Source organism: Egretta garzetta, unplaced genomic scaffold (assembly GCF_000687185.1).
Source record: "Egretta garzetta isolate BGI_Z169 unplaced genomic scaffold, ASM68718v1 scaffold175, whole genome shotgun sequence".
NCBI classification, from domain to species: Eukaryota; Metazoa; Chordata; class Aves; order Pelecaniformes; family Ardeidae; genus Egretta; species Egretta garzetta.
This window is the reverse complement of record NW_009259860.1, coordinates 2,517,279-2,527,877: the sequence shown is the minus strand read 5'-3', so window position 1 is coordinate 2,527,877 and position 10,599 is coordinate 2,517,279. Positions and strand designations below refer to the sequence as shown.

The 10,599-nt window shown below is 37.3% G+C and overlaps 1 protein-coding gene across 2 annotated transcripts in view; it reads right to left on the bottom strand.

The window, feature by feature from the left end:
• Positions 1 to 296: 296 nt before the first annotated feature.
• TTC39B (tetratricopeptide repeat domain 39B) overlaps positions 297 to 10,599 on the bottom strand; it is a 65,987-nt gene continuing 55,684 nt past the window's right edge. For both annotated transcript variants that reach the window (XM_035895569.1, XM_009640031.2), the window contains 4 exons: positions 8,690 to 8,801; positions 5,846 to 5,963; positions 3,053 to 3,169; positions 297 to 2,182 (listed from right to left, as the gene is read on the bottom strand). In XM_035895569.1, the coding sequence (XP_035751462.1) occupies positions 2,086 to 2,182; positions 3,053 to 3,169; positions 5,846 to 5,963; positions 8,690 to 8,801 (444 nt within the window). In that variant the 3' untranslated portion in view covers positions 297 to 2,085. The remainder of the gene's footprint in view (positions 2,183 to 3,052; positions 3,170 to 5,845; positions 5,964 to 8,689; positions 8,802 to 10,599) is intronic.

Here is a 10,599-nt window from a genome sequence, read left to right as displayed (position 1 = left end):
AATCTTAAACTGAACATGTAAATACCCAAAGAGGTATTAAAAGTATTGTCTGAAAATACAACATACAGAATTCTATTTTGGCTGTCTACAGATTATAATCAGATACGTATAAATGGGCAAGTAATTAGAGAAGTCAGTTGGTAGCATATGCTAATCTCTGTTGACAAAAGAGGCAAATACATTAGCTACAGCCAATAGGATATATTTCAAAATAAGCATGCTGCATTTTATCAGTGACTCAGTGTCTCAGGCATCTAAGCGTCAAACCTGCGTGTGTATGATTTTACACAGTAATTTAGTTACGCATTTAGAATGGGCACAAACCCAAACCAGTGAAGTCAACGGACTTTGGATCAGGCTTCCACTTTGAAAGACCCATTATGTTTATTTAGCTAGTACTTTTAAACTCTCACTTCACCTGTAAGTATGCCACAGATTTATATGCAATTAAATGACTCAGTTATTTATAAAGTCATAGAAGAAAGCTGTGTTCTCAGTCACCTGAGAAGAATAACTATAGCATTTACATTATATTGACTGTTTAATTAGAAACTTTCAGTTACTTATTTACTGAAGACACATTTTTCACCTGGTTTTTTTGTTCTGTTATTTCTTGGGTGGGAGTTAAGGGCAGAGAATCACATACAGGAGCATAGTTACTATGAATTTACTGTGCAGAGTAAATATACTAGCATTAATAATATGGAAATGGGCAAGTTTTGCAATAAGTAGTGAAAGAACAGTTTTTGGGTGTATACTTAAAAAACAAGTATATTCTTATTTTTAAGAATAGACAGCTAGCAGAATCTGCATATATAATGACTTCAGAAACTCAATTTGACATTGGTGTTCACATATTAATGTGCAAAAGAAAATATATGCACTTATAAATGTATCTTAATTTTACTACACATTTTTTGTAGAAAGTAGAAAATTATGATTAGAATATGCACATTTTCTTAACTCCAAGTTTAAAAGTGGGATTCACTTTTTGGTGCACAATCAACTTGCAACAATGAGTTATTCCCGTTATTAGAAAAAAAATAAATTCTGCAAATTTTTATTTATTTTGGCTGGAATCCAAGAACAGAGAATACCAATAAGGGGGTTAGTCTTCAAATATTAGAAGACTGCTTCAGGAAAGGAAAAGAGCAATCCTTCCTCCAGATTCATGACAGGGAAGATGGGATGCAACCCGTTTCAGTTATGCCAAGAATTAATGGTGGCAGACATCAGGAAAAAATTCCTAGTCTTTTCCCACTGGGAAAGACATCCTGTGTAAGTTACAAAATCTCTCTCAGTGCAAGTTTTTTTTTTTTTTTCTTCTAAAAAACCCCAAGTAAAACAAGTCTGTCAAGAGGACACAAGACTGTTGATTCTGCTTTAGGACAAGAATACACGATCTCTTAATGTCCCTAGCAGCCCCGCTTTTCTATGACTGAAAAATATCCCCTGTAACCACTTATTTTGAGTGAAACAGACCTGCAGAGACATTTACCTGTAGCACTGCTTAGTTTCATCTGACAGTGTAAAAATATTGCACTTCAGACAGGCTCATTTTGTTCCCAAAATGAAATTAAGTCGAAGATGATGATTTTTTTTTTCCTCTGGAACACAGATTTCAGAATATGGTATGCCAAATGTGGGCAAGGTTAGCTGAAGACATTGCATTTTTGTTCCAGAGGTAAAAAGGTCTCAAGTGTACCGCAGAAAATCAAACCTCAAAAAAAATGCAGAAGTTATCACCAGTTCCACTGCATAACCAGCATCTGTTTTCATATAAAAAAATAAAGTGTTTGCATTAAACTTTATTGCACCATCAACTTTTTCTAAAATATCCCCCATTCAAGTCAAATATTAAATCATTTTTATCAAACAAAATATAAGGTCTTCTTTAAAGTATCAAGTAGATATAGCATACGTACTATACAGAAAAAGAACAGTCTAAAGGAATGACATACATCAAATCAGAGATGACAGAAAACAACCATTAGGTTTTTTTCTTTTTCATGATTAAAAAAAGATTGCAAAAAGATTGTGTAGGCTATTATATGCATTGTATGTGTGAAAAGCATCCCTCCTCATTCAAGGTGTTGAAGCAGGTGACACCTTCAAGCTGTCAAGTGCTGCATGAATCCTGAAGTGCAACCTGGACTCCATAGAGTAGTCTTTGTAGTTGTTTCTGAAAAAAAAAAAAAGTTATTGTAAGAAAAACATTTTTGGCCTGGATTGCTTCTACTTCATACATGCACTGAAGTACCAAAGCTAACAGCCTTCATTCCTTCAACAGAAGGATACACAGATGAGCTATGAGACATTTCAAACTACATCCACGAACTGAGCAGCGACTTACACCACTACCAACAATTAAATGTCCTGATAAACTGAATCCATGTTTTAGCACTATTTTTATCCTTTCAACAGCCCTCCCAACTACTGAAGTTTGCTGTGAAAAGACATGCTAGAAGACTACAGAAAAGAAAGGCTGTTACCTGAAAGTGTATGTTCAGCTTCAAAACACAACTCAGCCAGAGTAATAAAACACAAGGAAATCGCATTATGTAATAAAAAAAGGCAAAAAATACTGTGTTTCTAAAAAAGGTTTTAGGAGATTGTTTCTAACTCACATTTACAACACCATTACATGATTGGTATACCTCTCTGTACACAGAGGGGGCAAACTCTGGCCCATGCTACTACCTACAGATAAAGCAAACATGCTTCTCTACAGTAAATTTATCTCTCTGCAGCTCTTCTGTGACAGGATGTGAAAGGAAGAAGGGATGTGGTCAGAAGTGTACTGGCTTTTTACCCTACTCCCCACTAACACCTTTATTGCGGCAGACGTAAGCCCCCCCAGCTGCTCTCTAGGACAGAGGTGGTGCAGATCCTTTCTCTGGACTCTCCAGCTCCAACCCATGCATGCAGTGGAGCCTCAGCATCTCTGAAGCCTAAATGAGGAGGAGGCATTTACCCTTCATACTGTGTGTTGCTAAAGTTACTCAGTTATTCTTAATCTACAGGATGATACAAATAAAAAAAATCCACTTACTTTGCAGTTTCTATGTATCTTACTGCTTTTTCTCTCTCATCCTGTTGTTTGTACAGAAGACCCAACTCATACAGGGCGAACGGCACCAAATAACTATCGTATTTTATTTGCTTCTCACTAGAAAACCAGAAAAATACAGAAGTGGCTCATTACAACCTTTCCTCAAGTGACCAGTTAACTTTTAAATGCAATCGTGGCCTGTAAAAGCACATTGGAATCTTTTTTGCTGGTTAAGTCTGTGCACGTTAATTATACCTGTAAAGAGTGGATGTAAAATACTGCCAACATGACCTTCTAGGAGCAAAAATTTATTATTTCCTACTTCCTTTTTGTATTGTGGTGTATTACCCAGGCTACCATGAACACAGTTGCAAGACTGGGACCCTATTGTGTGACTTACAGTTCAAAAAAACCCCCAACTATCCAAAAAGATAATCTGAGATAAAAATGACGTTCATTAGGTTAGGTATAATATAAATAGTTTTTTCCCACACAGAGAATTGAGATTCCCTTACCCTACCTTGCCTGAACAAATCAGCAGAGAAGTAAGAAAATTCAACTTTTCTCAATGTAAGAAATTCTCAGAATCTCTGTGGCTGGAAGGCACCTCTGGAGATCATCTAGTCCAACTCCCTGCTCAAAGCAAGGTCTACGGCAGCAATCTGTCCAGGACTCTGTCCACCTAGATTTCAAGTACCTCCAAGGACGGAGACTCCACAGTCTCTCTGGACAACATGTGCCAGTGGTTAACCAACTCGACAATAAAAAAAACCAAACCACCAAACCAACAAATGTGTCTATTTTAAAACTGTTCCCTGTATTTCAGTTTGTGCCCATTACAGCTCGTTCTGTCACTGGGCACCACTGAGAAGAGTTTGTGTGTATGTCTTTTTTGTTTTTTTAAAACACACTTCCTTCAGATAACATTTCAGGTGTTCTATTCCCCAGGCTGAATGCTCCCCACTCTCTCAGCTTCTTATATGACAGATGCTTCAACCATTTAATCACCTCTGTGGCCCTTTGTTAGACTTGTTCCAGTGTATCCGTGTCTCTCACACCAGTGGCTCCAGGACTAGATACAGTACTCCAGATGTGGTCTCATTAGTGCTGAGAGGGGAGGAAGGGTCAACACTCTCGACCTCCTGACAACACTCTTCCTAATGCAACTCAGGACACAGTTGGCCACCTCTGTTGCAAAGGCACATTGCTGGCTCACGGTCAGCTTGGGGGTGACCAGGATCCCCAGGGCGTTTTCTGACAAGCTGCTCTCCAGCCAGTCAGCCCCCAGCCTGTGTTGGTGCATGGGGTTATTCTTCCCCAAGGGTAGGGATTGGCCCTTCCCTTTGTTGAACTTCATGAGGTAGCTGTCAGCCCATTTCTCCAGCCTGTCCAGGTTGCTCTGAATGGCAGCACACCCATCTGGCCTATCAACCACTCCTCCCACTTTGTATCATCTGCACATTTGCTGAGGCTGCATTCTGTCCCATCATCTAGGTCCTTAATGAAGATGTTAAAACCTACTGGTCCCAGCATTGAATTCTGCATTATTCTGCTGGTGACTAGCCTCCAGCTGACTTCATGCTGCTGATCACAGCCTTCTGAACCCAGCAGTTCAGCTGGTTTTCAGTCCACCTCACTACCCACTTACCTAGTTGAGACTGTTTGACAGCTTGTCTGTGATGATATTGTGGGGGACACGGTCAAAAACCTTTCTAAACTCAAGATAAAGAACATCCACTGCTGTCCCCTCACCTACTGAGCCAGTCATCTCATTGTAGAAGACTATAAGGATGGTTACACATGCTTTGCCCTTCATAAATCCATGCCGACTCCTCCTGATCACCTTCATGCTTTTGGAAATGATTTCCAGAATTATTTACTTCCCCTTCCTAGGGACTGATGAGAAGCTCACTGGCTTGCAGTTTCCCAGATCCTCCTTTGTGCCCTTCTTGAAGATAGGAGCAACATTTGCTTTCTTCTGGTCCTCAAGGAACTTCCCCTAATTGCCATGACCTTTCAAAGATAATGGAGTCACAATGACATTGGCCAGCTCCCTCAGCCCTCATAATCCTTGACTAAACTCACCTGGGACCTTAGAAATGGCAAGAGAAGGCGAGACAGCAAGAAAATTATAACAAGCAATAGAATTACAGGTAACAAATTCTCCTTAAATATTGTTTTTTCTATATTATGTATTAGAAAATTGCATGTGTAAGCCCCATTTTTTTCAGCCTAATTACTCTAAAATTCTAAGAAGTTTACAACTACAATCAGGATGACTCAAAGTTATATAAAGTTATTGCAGTAGATATGGATCTGCACCTAAAGTATTTGATAAATCCATAACACAAGAAACTCAAGTTTTCAACTGAAAACTAGTAACAACAGCAATTTCTCATCTACATAGAGAAGCATTCATTTCTGAAGTACTAAATCCTGAAAAAAACCCCTAGGAAATCCATTTGAATTATTTTTATTTATCTTGATAGCTCTTCAAATACAAAAATACAAATTCTGAATGTATTTAGATAAATGCGTTATCCATCAGTTTGATTTATTTGGTATAAAACACCACATTTCCACGAAGCTATATAATCTTAAACTGCTATAGAAACATACTAGCAAAGTTTTGTGGTCCTCCAACTACTTTCAGAGGTATTTTAATTCCAGCTCCTTAACAGGATGGTGAAATCTAATACTCAAAATTCTAACATGATGGCTTCTACAGGAATTTCAGAAGCTTAACCTTTCTATTTTGTAGCTTTGGGTGAAAAGTCTGTTTGTTATTTTTACCTCTGAGTTACTTTACTGAAACACAGTTCAGCTTGCATGAGTCTTCCCAGGTGTTTCAGGCACAGGCCCTTCAGCAACTGCAACATGCACACATCATCCATATAGTACTCACTGCGATCTAAAAGTAAAAGTGAGATACATCAAACAATTTGAAGACGTCATGAAAAGGAAAGTTAGATTTTCAGTAGGGAATATGCATTCAGACTCAGGACATGGCTTCTCAGATTTTTACACCTCAAAACATACATAACCTTAATTTTAAATACTGTCTACTGATGAAGATGTGCATGTAACGTCTTCATCTTTCTCTTTAAAGATACAGGCTAATAAGAAATAAGGAGAAACTGAAACCTCCAGATAATCCCCAGTCGTCTTATTCTGGAAGTCAGTTCAAAGCAGGCATAAACTGGTATCAGTTACAGATTTCTGTACTTGCATCATCTCAAACAGGAAGCAAAACCTACGGTGAGACTGAAAACACCTTTGCACTACATTATCTTAATAACTTGCCCTGTTGCAGAGCACTGGCAGACCTCCAGTAGCACCAATAATGTGAAAAGCACAAGAACACACCAGGACTCTGTCCTGCAGAACTTTTTGGAAGCATTACTTGGCAATACAAATTCAAGAAACCATGTTTATTAGTATTCCCACCACCTCTTAAGGATTAAGAAGCTTCACTGGTAGCGTAAAACATTTGGAAAATTCAAGGAAGTTTTACGTTCAATAGGACTAAAAATACCAGATGAAAGAGCTTTTGTGAAGCAATTAAGAAATATAACCTTAACCTGGTCCTTTCTCGTTGCCTTGGTTTATACCATTTGCTGCATGCAGGGAAGGAAAAGGAAGAAAACACATATGGATAGACAGATGGCGGCACATACATTAACAATTCAGGAAGCAAAACACTCTCCCTTCAGATCATGTTGTTTACAACTGATTATCAGCTCTCTAAGGTCACGTTAATTTTTTTCTTAACAGTCTGCCAGAAAAATCCTACGTAAACAGTTCTGAAACATGCAAGACTAAAGCATCTTAGGATTCAGTGAAGTGCTTTGCCACTACACTTGGGCTTATTTCTGTCTGTGTTCGAAGCCAGGAGTCTCGGTAGACGGTAACTGACAGACTGCGCTTTTAGCGACAGGTAGAAGCGCAGTGGGCGAGCATGTTGCATTCCCACAATCCTGTTTTGCTAGGCTGAGGCTAGTGGATTTGTGTGGCTGTCTCCTAAAGGACTCATTCACTGAAATTACTGGGGGCAAGCACTGATGTCAGTAAAAGCTTGCCAGTCTTCAACAACTTCAACTAGTACCTCCCTGGTGTTTCCCACAGGAAGAAAAGCCATTGTTGCAAAACACTGACTGTAAATGACAGTAAATGCACAGGCCAATTAAATGCAGACAACTTTGCAATAAATGCGGGAGAACCAACTACCTGCAATCCTCTGTATCAGAGGAAATATCATCAGGATTATAAAATACACAAGAAATTGTTTTTTCTTGAAGCTTGGCTTTTTATCTTGGAGGTGACAGAACTGTGGTAAAATAAGATTTCTAGAAATCCTGAGGAAAAAAATAATAATTTCTAATGTCTATTCATCTGTATTTTCAGCTCTGTACAACATAAGCCCACTTTCAATCCTTGACAGATTCCTTGCTGTGCCTCTTCACTTGAAGTGAATGAAGTATCAACAACTCTAAGAAGTCTCAATCCCTAAATGACATCTGTGTATAATTAACGCACTTTTTTACAGCACCTTAGCAGTCCTTTAAAGCTATCTAGTACTGACAGCTGTCTCTTAAAATAATATTGTATCCTTGACACACTCTGCTAATAGCCTTAATCACTTTCTTTGGGTCTCAATTCAGCAGCAATTCTGGTGATCACAGTCTTTATCTTTTCTGAGTCCATATCTTAAAAAGCAAATCAGGCTCATAGATGCAAAGTCCCCAATAAAACTACATTTGACTGCAGTTATTACTAAACAGAGAGCAAAAAACCCAAATACGCTTCCAGAATACATCCTATTTGTAAACTACATATTTCCATAAGAAAAAAATGCTGGTTTTATTTCCGCTCCTTTTATTTTGGTACCTTCTGCATCTCTGCTTAGGAATTTGACAGGAAATTTACTTCACTATTACAACTGATAAGTAATTATAGTATAAGCCTCTGCATGATAGAGCACCGAATTCCCAATATCCTCTGTCAGAATACTCTGCACAGAACTCATGGAAACATTTATTTTCAGATGTCTTGCATATTGCTACATTTTGGTCTTAGTATGACAACAACAACAAAGAAAAAAAAAAAGGAAAAAACATTTGAGATTTAAGAGGCACACTACTGATTCTGCAGAAATTTGAAGAATAGCATAAAAAAAATTAAGGGACCCAATTCAGTCTCAGCCTTGCAGGTTGCTCTTGTTTAGTTTATGGTACCATCCAGATTTCATCACTATGCATTTTTTGTATGTCCTTGTACAACTTCTGATGCATCACCTCCTTTGTATGTAAATCATAATCAGATGTGGTTTTACAATTCATATCATGTGGCAAAACTAACTTTTGCTCTGAGTGACTGCAATGTTTTAGTAAGAATCAGTTAAGTTCCATAACTAATAATCTGACATCCTTGAGTTGTCCTTATTCTGCAGCATCAATCAAGCTGGACAAAGAACATATTGAAGAACCACTGCTAACTTTCATGCAGCTCCAAAATTTCCATTTTCAGATATAATAGCACACTGCCCAAATCAACTCAGAAAACTTTAGTAGGCAGAACCAACGAAAAATGTCAGCATTTCTTATCAGCTTATTAATTCCATCTCAAGTGATCACTTACTAGTTTCATTCTGTAGAGCAGTTTCTTCTTTTTCAATTGTTACCAGTAAGTTTTCAGTGAGATCTGCTCTTTTGCCCACAATTGCAAAGCCATTCCAGACATACATCATTTCCTGACAAAACAAAATAAACAAGACAAACTCATGGAATTGCATAAACATTTAACTAAAGAGTATCCCTTGGAAGGATGTTATGGAACATTTTGAGTACATAAAAATACTGCCCACAAAACTTGTTTGTTTTCAAAGCCAAAATGCACTGTTGAGAAGCCCATAAATGAAAGTATCTGTATGACTTTGAATAACCACCCACGATGAGTAGGGGACATTCTGTCAGTTACATACAAGTTTACAAAGACAATTGTGTTTGCCTTAATTATCATTTAAAGCTGCATAGGGGATGCAAAATGACATTGAATGGGCAAAGTTAACCTGTATTTCTAAGTTTTGAATGTTTTGACACCTTTGTAATGGACTCTATCATGTATTTTCATAGATCTTTAAGAACAAAACTGAACAGATTTTACCACACGATTTTTACCATCACCCTTGTAACACATCAGCAAAACAGGGTATTTTAGGTTCAACTTGTAGCCTCTGCCATATGGACTAAAGAAGCACCTGAAAGTATTTACTTTCTACAGGATTATAGATAAATTTGTGTGTATATTTGTGGGTGTGTGCATGTATATACACAGTGTGTGTGTGTATATGTATATATGCATATACCCAAATACACACACACTCATGTGTGTTTATATATAGATGCTATAATCTGTAGGCTTTTACTTTCCATATGGAGTAACACTGGAAGTAGATAAAACTTTCTGGATAAAAATGTGGTTACAACGCACGCTTCCAATAGAATTCCTAAAAAAATCTTGTTTTAAAAAAAAAAAATATCAAGGCAAATCTTGGCACAAAGCTTCCCAGATGCTTCAGTACAATATTAAGCAATATGCTTGTTTTGATGCATTAAATATTATCACACTGTATCACATAAAGAGAATGAGAGAACGCACATAAAAATGCTAACCAACATGAAACTTTGCTGAGATATTTACTCAGTCATCGTAAACACAAGAGTATAATTTGTTTTACTGTATTTGAATTGTAATTACACTTTTGAAATATGAAGCCTGATGTCATTTTGAAGCTGACTGTTGAAATATTTCTGCCTATATTTCTGCTGTAACTACATGGGTTTTCAGAGGGAGAAAAAACCCGATTCTATCGAAGTCTGAAATAGCGTTATTGACAATATAAACTACATTATGCTAGATTTGTTTCAATTCTGTAATCCTGCCTAATTTACACTTACTGCAGTAACACCATACACTATGTTTATTTTTGCTTAGCCCGTAATGGAAAAATTCTTAAATTAAAAGACACTGGATTTGTCAGCAAGACTGAAGATACATGCTCCCAACTGAATAGCACTGTGCTCTACAACCATAACAGAACTTTATTACTTAGGTCTTTATATGTAATTGAGTATACAATGAATTTTAAAACTGATGGGTTAATTTTCTTTGGACTCCTGCTTCCACATCAATGAACTTCAACATAAGAAATTCCTTCTCAAATTATGTTTTTCATCTTCATTTGTTGCCAAATTATCCATGTACAAAAATTTTAGCATACACACATGCAAAGTATCATTGCTGTGCACACAAAAACAGACTGTGCACCACTAATGCCTCTGAAGTTAAAAGCATGGGAAATTAGAATAGCATTAGTAAAGTAACATTAGTTTCTGCACATTTTACTTAGATTCAATGTAAGAAAAACAAAAACAACAAAACAAGACACCACTCTTCATTTTCACCAGAAGAACAGAACGTGCTGAAGTACTCCTTAGCTTCCTAATGAGCCTGGAGGATGAGGACTGAAATCCTGCCAAACTAAAGAA